Source organism: Rhinopithecus bieti, unplaced genomic scaffold, assembly GCF_001698545.2.
Source record: "Rhinopithecus bieti isolate Rb0 unplaced genomic scaffold, ASM169854v2 scaffold_7212, whole genome shotgun sequence".
Classification (NCBI taxonomy): Eukaryota; Metazoa; Chordata; class Mammalia; order Primates; family Cercopithecidae; genus Rhinopithecus; species Rhinopithecus bieti.
The window spans coordinates 6,061,947-6,084,980 of record NW_016806198.1 but is presented as its reverse complement, the minus strand read 5'-3'; the positions used below and the strand labels follow the sequence as shown (position 1 = coordinate 6,084,980).

Here is a 23,034-nt window from a genome sequence, read left to right as displayed (position 1 = left end):
ACTCCTTTAGATAAATATTCCCAGGGTTACACCCAGAGCGACGAACTCAGCCTAAAGAAGGCAGCATTGAAAGAGGAGTTGATGTTTGAAGAAATTTTTGGCAAAGGAAAGCAGCAGGGCCCATGGCAGAAAAGCAGGGTCATCATGCTTAAGGGAATGGCTAGGGAGTTGGTAGGGTAGGAGAGGATAGAAGATGAGACTAGAAAGTTGAGCTGGGGCCAGGCGGTAAGGGGTCCTGCACGTCACATTGGGGATGTCATATATCAAAGGTACTTACTGCTGGAAGGGCAAAAAAGGAGACGCCAATTAAGGAAAAGGTGGCAGCAATCAGACGGCCTTCCCATGTTTTGGGTGTCTTGTCTCCATAGCCAATGGTGGCCAGTGTGATCTGAAGAGAGAAGAGTTCAGACATGGAGTACCCCATGGAGAGGAATTTCAGGAAAATGTCAACTGAGCTCTACCTGTAAGCCTCTCTATCAGCTTGGCCAATGCTCGCATTTATAACAAGGTTCCCTTAGGAGAAAAGACACCAAGTACCTAATACCTTGTATGGATGCCTTGAGACTTGTTGATAAGTTAAGGGTTTCCTACCTTAGTCAGTCAGTCAACAAATATTTCAATAATTGCAAATGTGTATATACACGAGCATTCATGTGTGTGTATATTTGCAAATTTGTGATTTTATGTATAGCCATGTTTGTGAATATATGTGAGCTTGTGGGTATATTTGTATGTATTGTATATACATGTGTGCATGTCTAATGTCTGTGTATGTGTCTATTCTGGTGTGTTTAGTATATTCCTGTGTGTGTTTACATGTTTATGTTATCAGTATACGTGTACTTATGCATGTGTACCTGCATGTGAAAGGCACGATTATCAGAGCAGTTGACAGTGTGGCCTCCGGAGTCTGTCTGACTTCAAATCCCAGGTTAGCCACTTACTGGCTGAAAGACCGTGAAGTTACTTAACTTCTTTATGCCTCAGTTTCCCTATTTTTAAAAAGAGCTAATGATAGAGGTTGTTTGAGTTTAAAGTAGGTTAGTGAAAGTAAAGCACCCAGAGACATGCTCTGGAGCAAAGTAAGCCTTCAGTGAATGCCAGCTTAAGTACTGTGTGTCCTTGTGGGTGTAGGGTTGTGCACACACAGGTCTGTGTGAGCACACATGTGTATCTGTCACTGGGTTTGTTTGCACAAGCATGGCTTGGCTGAAAATAGCCTATGACTGATAAGACTAGGTCCCTAAACGACCATGTAACCAGGCTGTTCCAAGCCCCGGCTTCTTATAAACGCTAGAGAAAAGTCAATTCCAAGTGCACACCATGAAGGAGGGTCTCCTGTCAGCAGGTTCCAAGCTGAAACAGGTCTAGCTCTTACTTCTGATTGCAGAATGCAGCTGCCTGGCTGAACATGCTCACGTGATGCCCTCCACCTCTCTCTGACTCTGATGGTCAATCCCAAGTTGGCCTCCAAGGTAGTGACTCACCAGGCCCCACCACAGGGCATCTGCATAGGTCTCAAACTCCTCTTTCATCTCCTCTCCTTGTGCATCCACCTCTGGGACATCTTTCTCAACCAGGTAGACAAGAAATGAAGAAAGGATGAGTGTCAGGAAACCGATGTACCAGGCAGTGATGAGTTCCTGAAAGAATCAGCAGTGGACATGAAAAGTGGTCACTGGGGAGTCATTGAGTGGATGCTGGAGCCAGACACACCAGAGTTGCAGTCCAAGTTCACCAGCTCTGTGACTGTGCCCAAATCACTCACCTTCTCTGATCTTCATCTTCCATCACTGTAAAATGGGATCAGTAACATGGTAGTTATTTCATCATTAATTAACAGAACAAGTATATGGCTCCAAGAGGAGAGGAAGATTTCTAACTTAGGGCCACTTCAATATCACAGCTCAAGAGGCTTCAGAGGAAGGCAAGAAGGCAGGAGGAAGTGGCTGCTTCTTCTGATACAAGGCTCAGGACTCAGGAGACTCAGGTCTATGCAGGACTGTGTAGAGCAAGGAGAAAGCTCAGTACAACCAGGAAAGCAGCAGCAAGCGAGAGGCAGCACTGCATAGTGGACAGGGCTGTGGACAGAGACCCAGCCCTGACACCAGTTTATGGTGTGGCCATGGGCAAATTCTCCTCTTCTCCTAAATGTTAGTATCCTCATTTTTTACATGAAGGGACAGAGCCACAGAGTTCCTGAAATCGTCATGTGTACCACTGCTGAAATGCAGCTTTACATTAAATATTGATTTAGAGCATATGCAAAAGCAGCAAAAGAAGGCATAAAGCCTGTAATTTCACGGATGTTATCACATAATAGACTAGGACATATGACTAAGTAAACAAGAGTAAGGTGATTTAATGAAAAGTGCTAAGTAATAGTCAGGATGGTATGGATGGAAACTTCAATGAAGTTTCAAAACCCCTAATGGAGACAAGACCTAATGCTCCTTCCAGCTCCAACTTTCTCTCTTTCTCTCATCCTATTCCAGTTTCAAGGTTTACCATAGTAGGTTGGGCAGGAAGAAAGGCAAGGTTATGGGTAAACACAATATGGAGATTTATTGTCATTCTTGCTGAGTCATCTCAGAGAACAAAGTTGTTCACATTGGTATCTTTCCTATATCTGACCATCTGCGGTCAGTCAACTGGCCCTTCTGGGCCAGTAGAATCTTCCTGACAGGGTTGCTTCCTGCCTCCATGCAGGACTTGGCTCACATGGGTCCTGCAGTCTGAATAGCCCTCCCGCAATGGGACCAACCAAAGAGCATGGAGTCATCTTCAGACTCATGTCACCTCCACTATGAAATTTTTCTAATGTTTGCTCCCCCAATGAAAGATAGAGTTCAGCTGTGGTTCCTTTATTCCCTCCCCATTTTCTAAACATACTTCTCCAAGCCTCCAACATTTTATTATCATTTGCTATTATGCTCTAGCCTTGCCCACAGCATCACACACACATTGTACTTGTGTGAGTTTGTTCTATAGCAGAGTGGTTTGCTTAGATGACACAGGCAACCCAGCCAGCCATTCCCTTTGATGAGCGAGGTTCTATGCTGCAGGGAATTTGAGAACAGAAAGGTGCACGGACAAGTCCTTCCCCAGTGATTGCCTGAGCGTAAGCCTCTTGCTTGTGGAGTGTGGTCCTACTGCTTATATGTTTTTTCATACCCTCTGGCCCCCAAATGCAAGTCAGAAGGTTCATCCAGCACTTAAGCAAAGAAATAGTTGTCTGTTTCTGTGTGCACATAAAAACTGACTGTTTAGATTAATAAGGGATGGTATAACAGTCACCAAAAAGGAGTGAAAATGGGTCCTAATTCTGTACTTTGCAGTCATTTACTTTGCAGTTATTCCAAATAATTCTGACTTTATACAAGTTTTGTCAGCAGCTCTGTGGCAGAACCTGTGACTGTTCCCCAACAGGTAGCTCCTGAACCTGCTGAGGCTCCCCTGCAGTCAAGTTGAGGCTAAGGTACTGGGGTTCAGCCAATATGGGAAAGTGATGAGAGTGAATCCCTCTTTGCCCCTTAAATCCATTCTGCAGGATTCTCCAGGTTCCTCTCCCCTGCTTTGGTGACTCAAGTCCTCATATTCAAGATGGATGAGGCCCTCCCAGCACACATCAGATACAGTGTGAGCCAGAAGATGTCTAGGTTTTTGTGCTGGGTGGTGGGAGCTCTAGGACTCATTTATTTTGGGAGAAGAACCTGACCTATCCTCTAGTGAAAGCATTAACTTTGAAAGTTTAACCCTGTGCAACAGAGCCTCCCACACTTCATCTTTGAGTGCCCAGAAGAGTCAGCCATTGAACCCGGCCCAGAGTACAATGAAGAAATGAATAAAGAAATGAATTGATAAATGTCCATTTGCCAGTACAATTGGTGATTCCCTTGGGGAAGAGCTTCCTCCCAGCTCTGGTAGCACAGGCTTTCAGGAGGACTCACAACATGTACTTTGGAGTCTAACAAGAGCCTGTAAATCTAAGTTTGTATGCAGAAAACTCTGCTCCAGAGCCTTTTCCCACTCCTGGGAAAGAGTATCTGCCTCACTGGGGTCTGGCTGCAGTGGCAAGACCATATTTACTGAGGAATTGCATCACAAACTTCCAATGGTCTCTGGTAATTACATGGCAAAAGCCAGCAGGCACTGGGGATCTGTTAAAATCTGGAGGAACACAGCACAAGGGCCTAAACCAGCAATTTTTAGCACCAGTGTTGACCAGAACTGTGAATCAACTCAGCTCCATGGATACGGGTTATGGCTGAACCCATAGGGGTTTTATTAACATGTCCTTTGATAAAAGATAAAATAGAAGGTCAGGAGGAAGAGAAGGGCCTGTAAAGGATGCTCTGACCTCAATGATTCTGCAGCCAGAAGCAGCACAGATGAAAAATAAAATACAGATGGCAAGAAATTGCATTCCAAGCTGAAAGATTCCCAGGTATTTTATCCTTTCACTGCATTTTATGTCCATACTTATATGTATGGCATGTGAGGAACAACATATTCAGAATAACAAACATTACTATTAATGAACACCTATGACTTACCAGGCATTTAAGTGCACCTTTTCTCACATGAGCACCCAGGAGGATTCACATTTTTACCACTGAGGAAGCTCATAAAAATAGAATGACATCTTTAAGCTTTCTGGCTGGAAGGTGGCAGAGCTGAATTTTGAGCCAAGTTGCTGTCTGACTCTCAAGCTCATATTCTACTCTGAGATGCGATCTCATAGGAAACCACTACCCCTTCGATGTTATCTTGGTGCATCCTTGAGACAGAAGAACCAGAGGTTGTGTGGGTATGTTTTGGAGGTGTCCAGCTACAGGTGGCATGGTCACGTTAACATGCATAAGGAAAACTCTAAGCTCCTTAATGTCAAATTGCCCAGGGCTCACTGCCTCAGGTCTGGCTCCCCAGAAACAGAACCCGAGAAAGGGATTTCAGTGTTAGTGACACATTTGCATGTCATCATTGAGGAAATGGTCACAGGGCTCCTATTAAAAGGGACTTAGGTGGGACAACAACAGCATCTATTATGCCTGCCATGGTGGGTGCAAAATGATGCTCTCTTGGGAAGCAAGTTAAGCTTGGCTTTGTACCCCCAAAGAACATGCATCCCAGGGATTTCGCCTTCTGATTTCTCCTCTTGGGATTTTTTTTCTGCCTGAGCAGAACATAGGGGTTTTTCTTCATTCCTCCAGAATCCAGTTAAAGCAGCTAGATTAAAACAAAGTGCTACCAAAGACCTGGGCTAAGAATAGGAAAGAAACACAGGCAGTACCATGAATCCAAATGAACTGGATTCTGGCTGCTTGGGTTCCATACCTGCTCAACCACATGGGGCTCTGGAAAAGGAATGGACTGAGTTCCACCCCTCCTGGATTCTGATCTACTTGGGAGAGGTGAGCACCACCATAGCCAGCAGGAAACCACTGGACACAGACCCTAGAAGTGGACTGCTATGGTTTATATCCCACTGCGTGACCTGGAGCAGGTACTTCCTCTTTTATGTTTTCTTCCTTATCATTGTAACGGGGTGGCAATAGTGCCTGACTCATGAGGTGAGCTAGTCCTTGTCAAGCACTAAGTTTTAGGCACTGTGCTTTGGGCTTTATATAATGCTTGCAACTGGACAATCTCTATGAGCTGGGTACCTTCTAAGTGCTCTTCACATATCAATTCATTTCATCTTCACCTAACCCTATGAGGTCAGTGCATTCTTATTCTAACTTTATAAATGCAGAAACCGAGGCACAAAAAATTCTCAACATCACAGAGGCAGAGTTCAGATTCAAAGCAGCCTGTGTGATTCCCAAGCCTTTTTCTCCCACTGCATGTGGCCTTGAACGAGCTCATTCCATCCTCTCAAGGAATAGGCATTATCATCCCTATTTTAAAAGTGAGAAAACTGAGGGCCAAAGAGGGCTGAGCAACTTGGCCAAAGTCATTTGCATATGGTGGAGCCCATATCTAAGCTCAGCTCCACCTGTTCCTGCTCCCTGCACCACACCTGCTCATCCCCCCACCCCAGCCCAGTCGCTTCCTGTTTCTCCTCCTCCTCTTGCTCTTTGTTGTTATCATCAAGGGTGGCAGAATGACTGCCTTCTGGGGACACTGTAAAGGAAGGGATGCCATGGAAGGGCACAGGTGGGTCGGAAGCCCATGTGGTCTTGTAGCTTCTCCATCACACTTACTTTGCTGTGGGCACAGATTGCCGAGCCCAGAAGCTTCCAGGTGCCGCCTCTCCGGTCCATCCGCAGCATGCGCAGGATCTGCAGGAAGCGCAGGCTTCGCAGGGAGGTGGCCAGAACATTGCCTTGGTTTCCCACAGCAACCACTGGCACAGAGGCAATCAACACAAAGATGTCTGGGAGAGAGGACAGACAGAGTGGGAGGAAAGAGGGAAAGGAAGGTCAAGCGAAAGCACTGGCATCATCACAGGTGCTGTTTGCTGGCAGATCAGCATGCGCCAAGCAGTAGGACAATCTGAGCACTGCTGTTGAATCTTGCCACCAACCACCCATGGTAAGTGAGATTATTCTCTCGTCACTGATGAGGAAGCTGAAGCTCTGAGCCTGAGTGCCTTTCCAAGGCCACCTGGCCAGAAGTAGTTGGGTTGGGATTGGAAATAGGCCTACCACACCTTAATGCTGGCTGCAGAGCAGCAATTCACCAAGGCCCCCTGCAGTGTGGTCCTTGAGATTCACTCTGGGGCCCCCAGAGGAGATCTGCAACTGCTCAGTCTATGGAGATGAAGCCTGACACTCAGACACTGTTTCCATATGTGTTTCTCCTAAAAGTATCACCTGAGGTAGGAACTTGGGTTCAAGTAACTTATTGGAAGATGATCTTAGGAAGCAGAAGTCATGGCAGAAAGAGAGACAGAATGTAAACAAACAAACAAACAACAACAACAACAAAAAACACACACACACAATGTAAGGGGGTGTTATCAAGGTCACTGGTCACTGTTGAGTCCTTTGAGCTGCAGACAGATTTTCCAAGACTATCCATCTGAAAAACGGAAGGCTGGGACATCTGTTTCTTGCCTCCTGCTGGTTGAGGGTCATCCATAGCATTGTCAACGCCCCCACACATCTGAGCTAAACTGGCCCAGTGATCTCCCTAAGCTTGAGAGAAGGCCTTGGGGTAGATTGTAGAAAGAAGATAGGCTCACCCATGACGTGGGATGCTGGTAACAGGAGATGGCATGAACATGTCCACTACAGACATTTCAGAGATGGAACAAGGGGATGAGACACTTGAGATGGTTAAGTAGGCTCTTGACATCAAATCATCTAGTATGGAAGAGGGAGGAACTGCTCTCTTTTCTATTTCCTTGTTGTAGTCAATTCCCATATCAATTATCACCCTACTTTCCTGCAGAGAGTTACCAAGTAAAAAGGACCACATGGCCAAGTAAATTTGGAGAAAAACTCCATTAAGTTGGTTTTAAAAAATTATTAGTGTTATTTATTTTCAATGTCATTACTTTTTTTAATAGAAACATAATAATTGTACATATTTATGGGGTTTGTAGGGCTTCGCAGAGTCTTTAATCTGCAGATATACACTGTGGTTCTCAATTATACAAGTGAAGTATAGTCTTTCCCAAAATATTTTGACCACAGAACTATTTTTTGCAAGGGCTCCAAGGGTTCCAGGAAATACACTTAAAGAAATATTTGTCCACTGGGAAAAGTCCAAGCTCTGCAAAGCCCTCTGTGATCTGGCTCCTGGGAATCTGCTAGAAGCCTTTGTAGTTCATTGAGCACATATCTCCATATCTTTGTGTGTTCTGGTCTCTCAGCTTGGAATAACCTCCTCAACTCATATCAAGTCACATTTTCCAAAAAGCTGATGTCTTTCCTACCTTGTTAAAGTGTCCTCCAGGTGTACCTGACCTTTGGAAAAACCTAGAGGTCAAACCTCTGGATACTGATACATCTGCATTATTTGCCAGGCTTCTCAGATTATCTGTGCAAAACTATCCATCTATAACGCTTGTAGAGAAAACAAAAGAACGCCAAGATGTGTAGTAAACACTATGGTCAAGACGCTCCACGAGGCATTTCTGAACCATTTTTACTCAAAATGGCAGGGTCTGAGGCTGCCTCGAGTATGAAGGCCATCATGTTCATGGGCGTGATAACCACACTCTTCTCTAAAACAGAGAAAGACAACATTTCCCATAGGGCCACATTATGGACGAAGTGGATGTGAGTACACTGGAAAACATGGCAACACTAAGCAAGGACCGTGTGATACTGAGGCCCAGCCTCATCTCCCCAGGGAGGGTGGAGGGGTACCTGGATCTCTTTGACCACAACTGATCTTAAAATAGTGGATATTGCCCCATGGGGGATGCACCTGTCCTGCAGGGGTCTGGGCTCCATCTGTTGGGATGTTCTCAAACTGGGAAGGAGTCCCTTTGAATGCGGGCACAGTCCATCATTAAGCTACCACCCACACACTCAGAACTTCTGGTCAGCCTTGGATCGGTCACGCCAAAGAAGAAAAATAAGTCTGCTTAATTGTATTGCACTTGCAAAAAACTTGGAAGGAGGAAAAGGAGAGAGGAAAGAAAGAAAAGTGGGGATTAGATACTGAAAGAGGGCAAAGGAAGAGAGAAGAAATACAAAAAAATCATCAAAAAAGTCCTCCAACATTGCACACACACACACACACTCACTCACTCACATACCTCCCATATATTCAAAATGCTGAGAAAAACCCCCAAACCTCATAAGTCCAACCTTAGCAGTAGATGGGAATAGGGCAGAGATTTCAGCTGGGAGTAGGCAAGACAATGCAACTCCAGGCTGCATGGAGAGAAGCCTGGCACCTGGGACAAAGGATATGGTCCAGCTCTTCTCTGAACTGGCTGTCCATCCCTGAACGACTGTGTTCAGTCCTGGGAATGACTTTTCAAAAGTAAAGTGAAGAATGAGTAGCATGCTCAGAGGAGAGGGAGTACGATGCTGAGAATGCATGATGTAAGGTAAGTTGAAGCCACTGATAACATTGTTCCTTGGTAAAAGAAGACTCTTCTGGAGTGGAGAGGAGGAATAAAATGTCTAGACTCAAATACTTGAAGAGTGTCAGAGGAGTTAAAATAAGATAAATGCCCGGATAAGTAGTGAGTACCTTGTGACTAGCGTCACGCAAGCAGAGCCCAGATGACCACTTAACAGCTGCTGCTGGGGACTGGAGCATCAGACACGATGGTAAGTTGGACTAAATGCCTTCTGAGGTCCTTTCAGCCCTGACACTATGATCCTGTAATTCCAACCTTCCCATGGATTTGAAGCTCCAAGACTCCTATCCATCACTCAAGGAGATTTTGTCCTGTGAATCCACGGACTTTAGTTCACACTGAACCAGTAGGCTGGTGAGAGCTTCCACCTTCTCTACTATCAAACTGCCTGCACACAAATGGAAGGATTCCAGTGACACCTCTCAAAGCAACCATTGGATTAAGAAGCAAGACCACACCTGGGTGTTAGGACAGAATCCGCTCTTTCCTGCATGACTGAAAAATGACTCAGTTCTGTGATCCTCTGTTTCTATTTCTGTACAATGGACATAACGTGATGCTGTAGAAGTAGATTCTCAGCCAGTCATGGTGTCACGCCTACAGTTTCCATCCCAACCCGTCTGGAAATCTGTGGAGAACTTTGATTGTCACAGTGACTGCGGGTGCTACTAGTCCAGGGACTGCAACCTGCTTGCTGCTCCATAACCCAGTTGCCAAGAGTGACACCCTCTACCGCCAATTAAGAATCCTTGCCCTGTGCAGTCCTTATGAGGACCAGTCACAGAAGGAGGAATTTGAGGACCCGGAAGGTTGACACTGTCCTTTCTCATCCAGGCAGTGTCAGGGGCTGGGCAGGCCTCCACAGTGCCGCGTGATTTCCCAGAATAGCTGCTTAAACTTTTCTCAGAGAAACAATGCCCCAAAAGAAGAGAACTGAGGAGGCTGGGAGGCTCAGGGTCAGGACTTACCCAACATGCACAGGGGCTTCCTGGCAAACTTCAGTCGGCCCCGCCAGCCTTTGTATCGGCAGCAACACCCAGCAGCCCAGATCCTCAAAGCAAACTCAGCTCCAAAGATGAAAATAGCAAATGTCTCCTGCATGGAAGAGCATATGGAGAGGCACTGATTAACCAGGACCCACTTGTCGGGAGCTGGTGATTTCTATTCGGAAGTTCTGAAGAACTCCATTTCTGTGTTGTTGCTGGTTGTCTGGTTGGCATGGATGGCTGGGGATGGGGGCGGGGAAGGTGAATGGGGAGAACAGGTCCATCACCGCCATTCAGTTTGGAGGCCTCCCATCTTCATTGTGATGTGCTAACTGTCCTTAACGCTGCTAAACCCGGCACAGTGATTGCTTGTTCTTTTTTCTATGTTTTTCTTCCAGTAGATCATTTTAAAAGTCCCTTTAATGAATGAAAAGCCCCCAAGAAGTGCAGTCGGGTTGAAAAGAGAGATATCAGCGAACACAATCTATTGATTCCACCCAGTGCCTGTACCCTGGTGTTGCTAATTGTGATTAATGGTTATTAAGCCTGAGTGTTTGATAATATTATTCTCATCTTACATTTTGAGAAACCAGGGCACAGAGTAGTTAAACAAGTTTTTCAAGGCTATGAAGTGGAGAAGAAGGGATCTCAGGCTCAAGTAGGTAGGCAGCAGCGCCCAGGAGCTTAAGCACTCTCCAGGACACAGGGTCTCCTTTTCCTTCTGCAACTCCCTTGATAATCAGACACCAACACCTCTGCTTCTCTCTCTTTTGTGACCACCCTGGGCCCCCTAAGGCACTGCTGCTTGACAACAATCCTTGGAGCCTAGTTCCTGGAGTTGGGTGCTTTCCAAGGAATTCCACACTGAGGTCTCAGCTCTGGGTTATGCCGTTGCAAACCCCTGCTCTCAGAAGGAAGTACTAACTCTGGTGCCTTGACGGCTTGCCCAGTGTGAGAAGAAGTCTCCACTCTTTTAAAAGCTCTAACTAGGGGCCACACGACTGCCCTGTGTGCAGGATGGAGCCTCACCCCATGCAGTCCGCATTGCCCTGAAGAGGCAGGGCTGACTCCCAGTCATGCAAGGGTGTGGTCATTCAAGGGGCCAGTTGACCAGTGCTGTCCTGTGGCTACAGAAGCAGCAAACCCTTGCTAGAGCCTCCTTTCAACAAGGCACTGAGGCTGGGCCCAGCCTATGTCTGCATTTGCTGCTCACCTGACCTTATATATTTTGGGCAAGGACTTGAGCAAACAGAGTCAGGGGTACATTAGCTGACTTGCCCAAGAATTCTAACCCTACTCTGTTTCCATCACACCACTTGATGGAGGACAGAGAGTGAAAACAAATGGAGGCCCCAGGAGGGGAGATTTAGAGGTTTTAGGTATAAATGGAATTCTGCACCTGGCCTTGAAGAGAATGAGAGATCCTTGGAGTTTAGATTGTGGGATACCAGGAAGAAAAAGCAGAGAGAGGTTTTAGAATGAAACATGCCTTTGTGTGAACTTTTAGAGGATTGGGAAGCTGTATTTTATAATTTAGTAACATGCACTGGTTTTTGCTTTGACTTTATGTCCCATTCTCACTAATGTGGAATAGCAAATCTTTACCAGAATGCCATTCTTCACTCCACATGTGCCCATGGTGGAGTGCCTAAAGGGAGACTTTGCTTCTCCTTGGGCCTGGACTTGACTGGAAGCTGCAACCAGTCAGGGAGGAGTGTACCCAAGGGCAACCTCCTTTTCATCACTGTGGAAGCCCAACCAGAAGCATTTACCTCAGAATGCAATCTTACCAGTAACAGAAGCCAGTCTCCTGAGACAGTCTCATACTCCTTGAATGTGGTCAAGACAGCCAGAATCAAGCACCCAAGGACAATCAGGAACCTAGAGGGGAAGAAAGAAAGACCAAGAAACCTTTGAGTCATGCTTGCTTTGAGGCTAAGATGGGGAAAGGTGTCTTCCAGGATGAAGCTGCAACTTCCGCTGGACATTGACATGTGCTTTATATGTTATCCCATTCAATCTTCATGACAAACCTGCAAGGCAGGCAGAAACAATTATCCCAGTTAGACAAAACAAGGTGACAGAAGTTGACCAATGTACATACTTTTACTTAACCAGCCTGTTAGTAGAATCAGCTAGTTATAATTTAAACTAGATCATCTGGTTCCAAACTGGAGGACATTGCTGAAATTCCAAAAGTCAAGACAACTTTTCACAAGTCAGTAAGAATATGAATTAATTTATAATGTGTTCTACACACATAGGACTGATTTAAAAATATACGAAAATGTTTTCTTACAATGAAGAAAACACAAATTTATTCCAAAGATTGAAAATTCAGCAAAGGCTTCTGTCACCAAGTATGAATATTGTTCATTTTACAGTCAATTGATACAAAAGGAAAGAATCTCTTTCAATTCGGGATCTTTGGAATTGTTTTTGAAATGCTAGAAAGAAGAGGAACTGCTACACTGAAGGATTCAGAAGGCTGGTTCTTTAAAATTCATGGAGAGGTCACCTGGTTCATGCCTAGGCTCCTAGGCTCAGGCAGGAGCGAACTACAATTCTTTAAGATTGTTATCTTTATAAACTCTGTGAGAGGTGCGTGTGTGTGTGTGTGTGTGTGTGTGTGTGTGTGTGTGAGAGAGAGAGAGAGAGAGAGAGAGTACATGTTTCATTGTTTCACCAACGAAAATGGTTCTCCCTCTTGGTGGAAAGTCTTTGGCTTAGTTGTCAGTACCAGGTTCCCTGGGTGTCCAATAGGGAATTTACAAGCTAGGGTTTATGGGTGAAGCCTGGTACTACATACTCTAAGCTCTCCTACTCCAGGTACTCTGGTTTTCTGCTCTACTTAGGTTCTACCCATGCTTTTTTGACTTTTGTTCATTCATTCATTCAATATTTAAATGGCAGACACTGAGCATACAGAGCTGGAATTCAGTGATGAATAAGCTGGATCTGTCCTCATGAGCTCACAGTCCAGATACACAGAAAGTTGTCTCATGGTGTGACCATAAGGACCATGATGTAAGGAGGATGGAAATGTCTCCTTCTGACCTTGGCTGGGACCAAGTTCTGCCTCTGACTCTTTGTGATCCTAATCATATTTTCTGATAAATAAACCTGCTGATCTTCAGACCTGAATCTGTGTCTCCAATCATGCCCAGGAACCCAAACAAGATCCCCAACTCCTTGTGTTTGGCCATTTTATGTGAAATTCGACTTTGACCCATGTTTGATATCTGCCTCCCCTAAGCCCCAAATCTTCACAGTTGATGATGATGATGGTGGTGGTGGTGGTGGTGATGATGGTGGTAGTGATAGTGATGGTTGTGATGACAGTGGTGGTGGTGGTGGTGATGTTGCTGATGGTGGTGCTGATGATGGTAACAACATCAGTAACTGTTACTACAACCTGCAAAGTTAGATATGACCATTCCCGTTTTAGAGATGAAGAAATTCATCACAAAGAATCAGTACCATCAGGGTAACTATGTTGTCAGTAGAATGACCACCACAAAGCTTGGAGTCCAAAGACATGGGCTTAAAAGGAAGCTCTGGTGCCTTTTATGTGATTTTGAGCAGCTCATTGACTTGGTAGATCCCAGTCATTGGGGAATGAGAATAATGAATCTGCTTAGAGCTCACCATACCATGATTCTGAGGACTTCAGGAAATAATTGATGTGGGATATTGTTAAGTCAATTGTTGAGGATCATGGCGCTCTCATAGAAACATGCTCATCATTGGCCAGTCAGAAGGCAGGGAACTTAATCACTCTCAGAAGATTCTGCAAGTCCACATTATGATTCACTCAAGACCTTATTTTATTCATTCATAGGCTCTGTAGAGAAGACCTCGCTTACAATTATTTTCTTTCTTATTATGACCTGTGTGTTCTTAGACAAAATACAAAACATTTCTGAATCATGGTTTCCTTCTGTGTAAAATGAATCCAATTAAATGTCCATATCCTCCATTACTCAATGATGTAATCCATGTCAGATGCCTGGAAAAGTTAGCCTTCAGTAAGACTTAACCATCATTTTATTGCAATTTAATACCAATTTATTTGGTGCCCCTTTTGTCTCAGACATAGTACTGGTTTTAAGGATACAAACATGAATAAAACCTATTCCTCATTATGCAAGCACTCCTTAATTCAATGTGGAAAACAAGACAAATAATTACTGCAGAATGTGGTTGAGGTTATGACCCAAGTGTTCACATGCTTTGGGAGCATCCTGGAGGGGCTGTAACCAAGAGGTCGGAAGGAAATTCAAAGCTATGCTGCAGTTGACCATATGTCCAAGTTTATCCAGGACATTCCCCATTTTATGTGTTGACCTGGAGTCTGGACCCCTAGGCCTCATGAACAACATGTACGTGTGCAGGAGGTACAAGAGTTCATGGACAAAGAACCAGGTTTGATTTTTCTTAACAAGGGATATGGGTCTTTTGTGATCTAGCCTTGCCCTCCTCACAGCCTTGTCATCTCCCGCTGCTTCCCCACACCCAGACTGGTCATAGGAATGACAGAACTTCCTCAAATTATCTGAGCCCATGTGCCTTCTGTCTTGGTGGTCCTCTTCCCTGCCCACTTTTGCCATATCCCCATCATTAACCTGCTAATGTCTTGGCAGCGCCAGTCATGCCTTGCCTCTAGAGCCTTCCCTGACCCCAGCAGCTCTCTACAGGCTCCCTTGTGTGATCTCATCCCTGGGATCCCAGAGCACCCTGATTCATTTCTACTCCAGCATGGACCACAAGCCGCTATCATCATGTAACTAACTGAGTACATCATGTGCTAAATAAAACATACTGTCTCAACACCTGAAAACAGACTCCTTTAAGGGAAGGAACTGCCTTTGCCTGGGGAAATACTTTATTGATCCGATTGAGGTAAAAGTTGCAACCCTAAAAACATGAGACTGCTAAACCACTTAGCAATACAAATGAACCAAAAACGGCTGGGCACGGTGGCTCATGCCTGTAATCCCAGCACTTTGGGAGGCTGAAGCAGATGGATTGCCTGAGGTCGGGAGTTCGAGACCAGCCTAACCACCATGGAGAAACCCCATCTCTACTAAAAATACAAAATTAGCCAGGTGTGGTGGCGCATGCCCGTATCCCAGCTACTCAGGTGGCTGAGGCAGGAGAATCGCTTGAACCTGGGAGGCAGAGGTTGTGTTGAGCTGAGATCGTGCCACTGCACTCCAGCCTGGGCAACGAGAGCAAAAACTCCATCTCAAAAAAAAAAAATTATCCAAAATTAGAGATGGAGATCGGTGCTGAGGGCCAAAATGACAAAAAAAAAAAAAAAAAAGAAAAAAAAGAGAGAGAGAGAGAGAGAAGAGGATATGGTCTAGTCACACGTTGAAGGATTTTTAAGAACAAGATTGTTTAAAATTTTAAGTTCTTGGTCCAACAATGCAAGTCATCAACCACAGCCTCGTAAATGAGTTTGTTTTTAGTTGGCATCAATCCTGGTGCTGGAACCCATGGCTGGATCAGTGCATGGGGAAAGAAGACAGGTTGGTGTCCCACAGCTGAATTAATTTGGCAGGAAAAGGAGTCCTTAGCGGGACTCTGAGATTTTGCACAGCTCCCTGTACTTCGGAGACATCTATCTGTCTGTCTGTCTATCTATCTATCTATCTATCTATCTATCTATCTATCTATATATCTATCGTGAAAGATTCAAGTTGTGTGTATGGTGGGCATGCCCTAAAGTAATCTCCGATGAGTCAGGCAGTTGCATAACTGTCTTTTCTGAGTGCAAGAAGAACCTGTGACTTGCTTCTAACAATAGAATATGCCAAAAGAGATAGGATGTCACTACTTTGTGTACTTTTTAAAAAAAATATGGCAAAGGCAACTGGATAGTCATGCCTGTGATTATGTTACATTATATGAGACTCTGGGGCTAGAGATTCTCCTGCTGCTCTTGATGTGAGCTGCTGTTTTCAAAGGCCAGTGAGAGCTATATGGCAAGGAACTGTGGGGTTCTTGGACTTGAGAGCATCCCCTGGCTGATGACCAGCATGAAAGTGGGACCTGTTCTGGAACTGCAAGGATCAACAATCATGGGATACTGGGGAGTTCTCTCACAAGCTCCAGAGAAGAACACACCCCAGTCAACTCCATGACTGCTACTTCATGAGAAGCTCAGCAGAAGACCCAGTTAAGCCATGCCCAGACTCTTCATGAACCTGAGATTAAAAAATTATGTGTTGTTGTAAGCCACTAAGTTAGAGGCAATTTTTTATGCAGCAATAGAAAACGAATACCATGTGGAATGGGAATCTGCACACAGTGCATCTCACTTTTATACAGCAGGGTAACCCAAAGGAGGTCTGGGCTGCATGTGTGCATTTGCTCTATTAGACTCTGCTCCCAGAGGGCAGAGACTATGTCTTGCTCCTCTCTGTATCTCAGTGAATAGCTCAAACCTGACACTTATTAAGAACCAATATATGTTTAGAGAATGAATACAAATAATTTCAGCAATCAGTAATGGCCTTGGTTGTTGAAATTAAAGGCAAGGGACATAAGGTGAACTTGGAGAGACAGGCTGGGAGCATGATATGAAAGATTTTGTAGATCAAATGAATAGTTTGAGCTTTATTCTGCAGTAGATAATTTTTTTAAAGATACATGGTTGCACTCTGTCACCCAGGTGGGAAGGCAGTGGCGTGATCATAGCTCACTGCAACCTCTAACTCCTAGGCTCAAGTGATCCTCCCATCTCAGCCTTCCAAGTAGCTGGGACAGGTGTGCACCACCACCCATGGTTAATTTTGTTTTTATAGAGATGGGGTTTCCTTATGCTTCTCAGGCTGGTCTTGAAAGTCCAGACTCAAAAGATCCTCCTTCTTTAGCTTCTTAAAGCATGGGCATCAGAGACATGAGCTTCTGTGCCCAGCCTAGAAGATCTATCTACCTATCTATCCACACACATACATATGTATGTATCTCTCTCTCTCTCTCTCTCTCTATATATATATATGGAATATATGGATGGATATATATACAGATAGATATATGTAGAAAGATGGATATGTGTGTGTATATGTATGTGTATATATACACACATATATGTGTGTGTATATGAGCTGACCAGAGAGGAGGAGGGTGCGCTGGAGAGATGACAAGGGACCCATGAGAGAGCATCCTTCTGCGGTCTTGGCAGGAGTCGTGACTAATGGGATATAAAGATCGAGCAAGAGGAGCACTCGGAAGGTCTTGGGGTGGGAAGAAAGAGGACAATGTGCTGTTCGCAGACATCAAGAAGCTGTGCAGTGGGGCCAGCAGCACTGTGAAGATAAGAAGCTAGTTGCGGTCCTGCTGCACTTGAGGTCCAAGTGGAAATCTCCATCCAGCTGATGGAAATCTAAACTTAAGGCTTAGGGGAAAGGTCGGGGCTTAATATCTAACTCTCTTTCAGCTCTCGTAGTCTGATTTTAGAGCAAGGAGAAGGGATAATTCCTCCTTCGCCAACCACCAAAATGCATTTTCAGCTGAGTTCCCATCCGCAGGGAGCCTGCGGAGCCACGCTTTGGCCAGGAGGGGGCAGCAGAGGCCAGACGTAGCCTCTCGCTTCTCACGCCTCACCAGCAACTTCAGGAACCCTCTTTCTAAGACAGGAGAACAATCATTAATCTATACAGCTAAAAGCATCAAGGAAAGCCTCCTTAACCTGAGAAGAGGAAGCACCCCTTAGTTTGTTGCATATTTCAATTTACCCTTAACATATGAACTTGATTTCAGACGGAGACCACATTATCAGTCCCACTGATGGACAACGATGTGGCGCTGAACGTGGGGCTAGAGATGCTCCTGGGGGTCTTGACGTGAGAGCCGCCCCCAGCTGCTTTCCTCCTGGTTTTCTGCTTCTCTTCCTGTTTTGGTTTCCTGTCTCTCCACTCTCACCAATTATTCCTGTTCTTCCTTTTCTTCTGTCCTGTCACTTCAGTTTCCTTCTCTATAGTCTGGTGGTTTTTGCTGCTGCTGTTGTTGTTTTGTTTTGTTTTTTGTTTTTGAGACGGAATCTCGCTTTGTCACCCAGGCTGGAGTGCAGTGGCGCAATCTCCGCGCACTGCAACCTCTGCCTTCCGGGTTCAAGCGATTCTTCTGCCTCAGTCTACCAAAGAGCTGGGATTACAGGCATGCACCACCACACCCAGCTAATTTTTTTGTATTTTTAATAAAGCCGAGGTTTCACCATTTTGGTCAGGCTGGTCTCGAACTCCTGACCACGAGTGATCCACCCAACTGGGCCTTGGAAAGTGCTGGGATTACAGGCATGAGCCACAGCACCTGGTCTTTCTCTATAGTCTTGACTGTTTCCTTTCCTCTGCTCTTCTCTTACTGCCCTGACATTCCTGAGTCATTTTCCTCTCCTTCTCCCGCATCCTTTCCTCCACTGCTCCTCTCCTCTCTTGTTCCTCCTTCCTCTGTGCCTTGCCCACCACTTCTCTCTCCCTTCTACACCCTGCAGGAGTGAGCAAGGGTTTGTGGCCAGGAGTCTTGGTGAGAGCCAATAGCAGTCTTCTGTCTGAAGCATCCAGGCTGTCTTTGCAAACGATGCCAGTCAAGGTCAACAGTCACGAATATGCCCTTAAATCAGTTTCCATCGCCTCCATGCTTCCACCCTTAGTATTCTTTCCTCACCCTTGGCCATCTTCCATCCAAGCCCCGGCTGGGGAGGGCAAAAGGGAACTGACACAAGGAAGCCTGCTTTGTAGCTGCAGGTGGCTCTAAAGTGTCAAATGCAGGGGCCTCGGGACAGGAACTAGTGCGTGCTGTCCAAGCCCACTGGATACCTAACCTCTGTCAGGCAGCAGGCAAGGAGGGCTTTTGCAGATGCAGATGTGAGGGATGACCACAGTGGTACCAGGAAATCCCTGCTGCCTCTTCTCACTCATATCTGGCATCCATTTATAGGCTCCAAAGCTGAGCCTGCTGGAAGTAAGAGGCAAGGTTTCCAGCCAAACATCCCCTCACAGGCTTCATTCACAGTGAGACAAACACGGTGAAAACATTGATGCAGGAATTTTTTCATGCATCATTTTCTCTTTTACTCCTGAGAGCAACACTGTGAGGAAGGAGATTATCATTTTATTTGTATCCCCATTTTACAGATGGGGAACTGAGCCTCCAAGCTCAGGCAGGAGGGACACAAAGGGAGTGAAGAGTCAGATACTGTGCTGAGACCAATGGGGCCTTGGAAGAGAATCTGCAGAGAATGAGGTGTGGTCAGAGCCAGAGAGAGAGCAGGGAAAGCAGCCTGGCCTGCTCCTCTCAGTTCAGCTGGGATAAGTCAATGTCTTCCCTTCTCTTCCTCTGGAGTCTGAGATTTGGCAGAAAAAATATTAGTAACATTCCAGATAGCTCCCAGAAACCCCTGCTGGCTCCTGCACTAATTACAGCTGTTCATGGACAGCTTTCAGAGCATCTGCAGCCCTCAAAATGTCCTAGAAGGTAGCACTAGACTCCCTTTCTTAGAATCCTTGTCTGTCTGCCATTGAATGCGATGTGCAGAAACATTTTTCCTAGCTAGATGAAGGCAGAATTGAATTGTCTAAAAGAGAGGCATTACTACATCATAGTTAGCTGCACCTGTCCTAACCCTTGGCAACCATTACTGATCTTTGATCTTAAGCAGGAGACATAACCTTAAAAGGCAGTGACAGACCTCAGACTGCATGAGGATCCCACTGACCCTCAACTGAAAAGCCTCAGATGTAAAGCACCCACTGTGCACCATGGGTTTCTTTATTTTCTATGAGTCAGCCCCAAAAACGATGTTTGGGTTATCTCCTAATGAGAACTGTTCCACCCACTAAGAACTGGGTTGACAAATCATTTTTATCTTGAAAACCCACTAGGATGGATTGGTTAAGGCTGCCATGAATGGGTGTTGAAAAGAATCCAGATTGCAGCCAAGTTAACTGGGGGGAAATGCCATTACTGATTCATAATGTCTGTCACAGGGGCAGGGAAAGACCATTTGCCATTTCCTTGGAACCCAGACATGAAAACATAAGACAGAGCTAAAATCGTTTTTCTAAATCTTCCTCTTCCTGATTTGACTCATGCCAAGCTCCTCCAAAAATTTGATTAGCTGGAAATTTCAGGAAACCTTAAGAAGGACCTATCACTCTTTCATCTAACAGAAAGGAAATTTCTACATCAGAGTTCTGAGTGATTTGCTTATGGCTACAAAATAGCTCCCTGCAGAGCTAGAAAGAGGATTCTGGTCTCCCAACTCTCAGCCTGCTGCATCCTCCACTGTGCCACTTTCTACTTTATCTCTGGTAAATCAAAGAGTGCATCTTTATGGACATTTGTGCTATTCTTTTACCTGATTACAACCTGTCCCCTTCTGCCGAACCCCACCAACATCAGGGCAGAAGGCTGAATGACCAGGGTCATTCAGGGAATTAAAACAAAACCGATGTGTTCACCTTCTCTTTCGAGAGTTGACCACTGTTTTTCTTCATTTAACATTTATACTTTTTCTCTCTCCAAATATGTCTTGTGCTTATTTGCCTATGAAGTGTTAGGCACTATAAACCATGCTGTCAAATGTCAGAATTTTATACAACACATAAAAAAGTGCAAGGAATAATTTTGAAGTCATTTAAAATGATTCCATCTCTTAATACTATCTTAAAAGTTGCAAAACTCACAATTATTTAATAGAAGAGCACGGGAGGCAAATAAACACCCGTGTTGTGAGGCTGCATTTCAGGGTCAACAAACTGACACAGCTGAGCCAGGCAATGGCCCCTTATGGGGCCTTCAGTGCTACTTAGCCCTCTGAGCTGGAAAGAGGCAGCAAGAGCTGTCGGTGAGGAGAAGAGAGCACAGGAGAGGATACTGGAAGATTGTGCCCTTCACCAAGTACTCATTTGTACATGCCTTCCAGTACCATTTTTCTAAGCGAGGATACTTATTATGCCAAATCCCTGTCTAAATACAGCTGTGGACTCCTCATATCCATTACAGGGTAAAGTTCCAACTCTTTAGAAAGGTAAACCAGCTTCTTCCAAATCAGATCATGTCATGAAAGAGGATAAATAGCATGATTCAACTATATGCTATGAGAGATTCACTTTAGATCCAAAGCACAAATAGGTTGACAGTGAAAAGATAGAAAATGCTTTTCCTCGCAAACAGGAGCCAAAATAGAGCTGGGGTGGCTATAGTAACATTAGACTTTAAAATGGGCTTGAAGACAAAAATTGTTACAAGATACAAAAGAGGACATTATCTATCAATGAAAGGGTCAATCCATTAAGAAGACATTACAATTATAAACATGTGCATACCTAATATGCACCTAATAGATCTCCAAAATATATCAGTTGTCTTTCCTAAGCTTACTTCTTCATTCTTTCTCCCTCTAGTCACATCAAACTTACAATTTCATCAAAATGTGGCAGGCCTTTCAAAATTCGGTTCTTCTCCATCATATGTTTCCTCTCCCTCATCCAAATGACTCCTCCTTTCTACTCTTTAAGGCTCAGCTCAAATGTCACCTCCTCTATTAATTCATTTATTCAATGAAATATTTACTGACCATTCATTGTATTCCAAGAGTTAGGAATAGACAGTCCATTGTCCCCTAGGAGCTAATTGTTCACCCTCTCTTGTTCACCAGTCAACATTAGAAAAATCCTTTTGTGCATTCCCGTAGGATTTTATTCTTATCTCCTCACAGAATCCACCCATTCCTTGACATGCACTTACCATTCTAGACCCTGGGCATTCAGTGATGAACAGAGCACATCACATTGTGCTTGCACCCGTGCTGCTGTGTTCTCTTGTAGGCCAATCTGGAGAAGCAGAGATGCTACAATTTTCCTCTTGGGATCACAGTGCCCAACCCAAAGGATTGACTGAAGAAACTACACATCTCACATCTTTTTACTCACTGTAGGAGCCTGGAGAAGTTCTTTCCTCTCCTCAGATTTCAGTGCCTACATCTGTGAAATGAAGGAATTAAAGCAGATGGTCCCCAAGGCCTGTCAGGTCTGTTATCATGGGTTCAGCCTTTCAGCCAATAACCCTGGTGGGAGGGTCTGGAAAGGCTTTCGAAGGTAAATAGACTTGAGTTCAGACCTCAGCTTTGCCACTTAGCACCTAAGGGATTGTTTCCTCATCCATAAATAGGGATGAAAATAGCTCCTAATTCAGGGATGTTGTGAAAATAAATGCTCACAGACTACATAGTGCTGTGCTTGGCATAGCACACAGGCCTGATATGTGTTAGCTATTGCAAGAGTGAATTTTAGTTTAGATGGTCAGGCCAATAACTGTGTCCCACCATGGTTCATGGAATTTTTTTTTTTTTTTTTTTTTTTTGCCATTTTATGAGACCTGGGATTCCTTTATGTATAAGGAGCAAATCAACTAAAAATTTGTAGAACCCCTAGCAAGATGATGTCTCAGCTCCCTCACACACTGTCCTTTGCCCCATCGATTCCAGTCTGAGTAACCATTTGTCTATTTCTGAAGACCTCCTTTTTGTCAGTATTCCCAGATTCATCCAACCTGCTCTACGCATGCTGTATTTGGGTGGGTGGGGGTTGCAGTGGAGGCTTCTGCGTAGGATAGGGTTCTCAGGCTTCACCAGGCCAAGCAGCTCTGTTCCATGCCTATGTCCTCCTCCACACTAACACTATCATCAGCTAAAATATACAACAGCCCCATTAACACTGCCTCCAACACCTTCTCTCTATCCCTGTTCTCATTTGACACTTGCATATCAAAGCAATGCTAGTCAAGCTCTGGCAAGTCACATTCCTTTCTCCCTGTAGGCTAGAGACAAGCCATTAGCTAGGAACTTCCAAGTTCACATGATTCTCTGGCCACACTGAGTGGGCAGGCACAGTGGGAATCTGGGCCAAGCAAGAAGAGAGAAACAGTCTATCTCCAGATGTTTTCCCTTTTTTCTCCAGGACAAACCATGTTTCTGATACATCCTGGGAT

General features: G+C 44.9%; 1 protein-coding gene across 1 annotated transcript in view; it reads right to left on the bottom strand.

Annotated features, from left to right (window-relative positions):
* The window catches only part of KCNQ3 (potassium voltage-gated channel subfamily Q member 3), a 361,701-nt gene that overhangs the window by 48,916 nt on the left and 289,751 nt on the right, over nt 1-23,034 (bottom strand). Inside the window, exons 4-8 of the mRNA XM_017875181.1 lie at nt 11,826-11,916; nt 10,018-10,144; nt 6,207-6,379; nt 1,488-1,643; nt 278-388 (exon numbers count right to left, since the gene is read on the bottom strand). Coding sequence (XP_017730670.1) covers nt 278-388; nt 1,488-1,643; nt 6,207-6,379; nt 10,018-10,144; nt 11,826-11,916 — 658 coding nt within the window. The remainder of the gene's footprint in view (nt 1-277; nt 389-1,487; nt 1,644-6,206; nt 6,380-10,017; nt 10,145-11,825; nt 11,917-23,034) is intronic.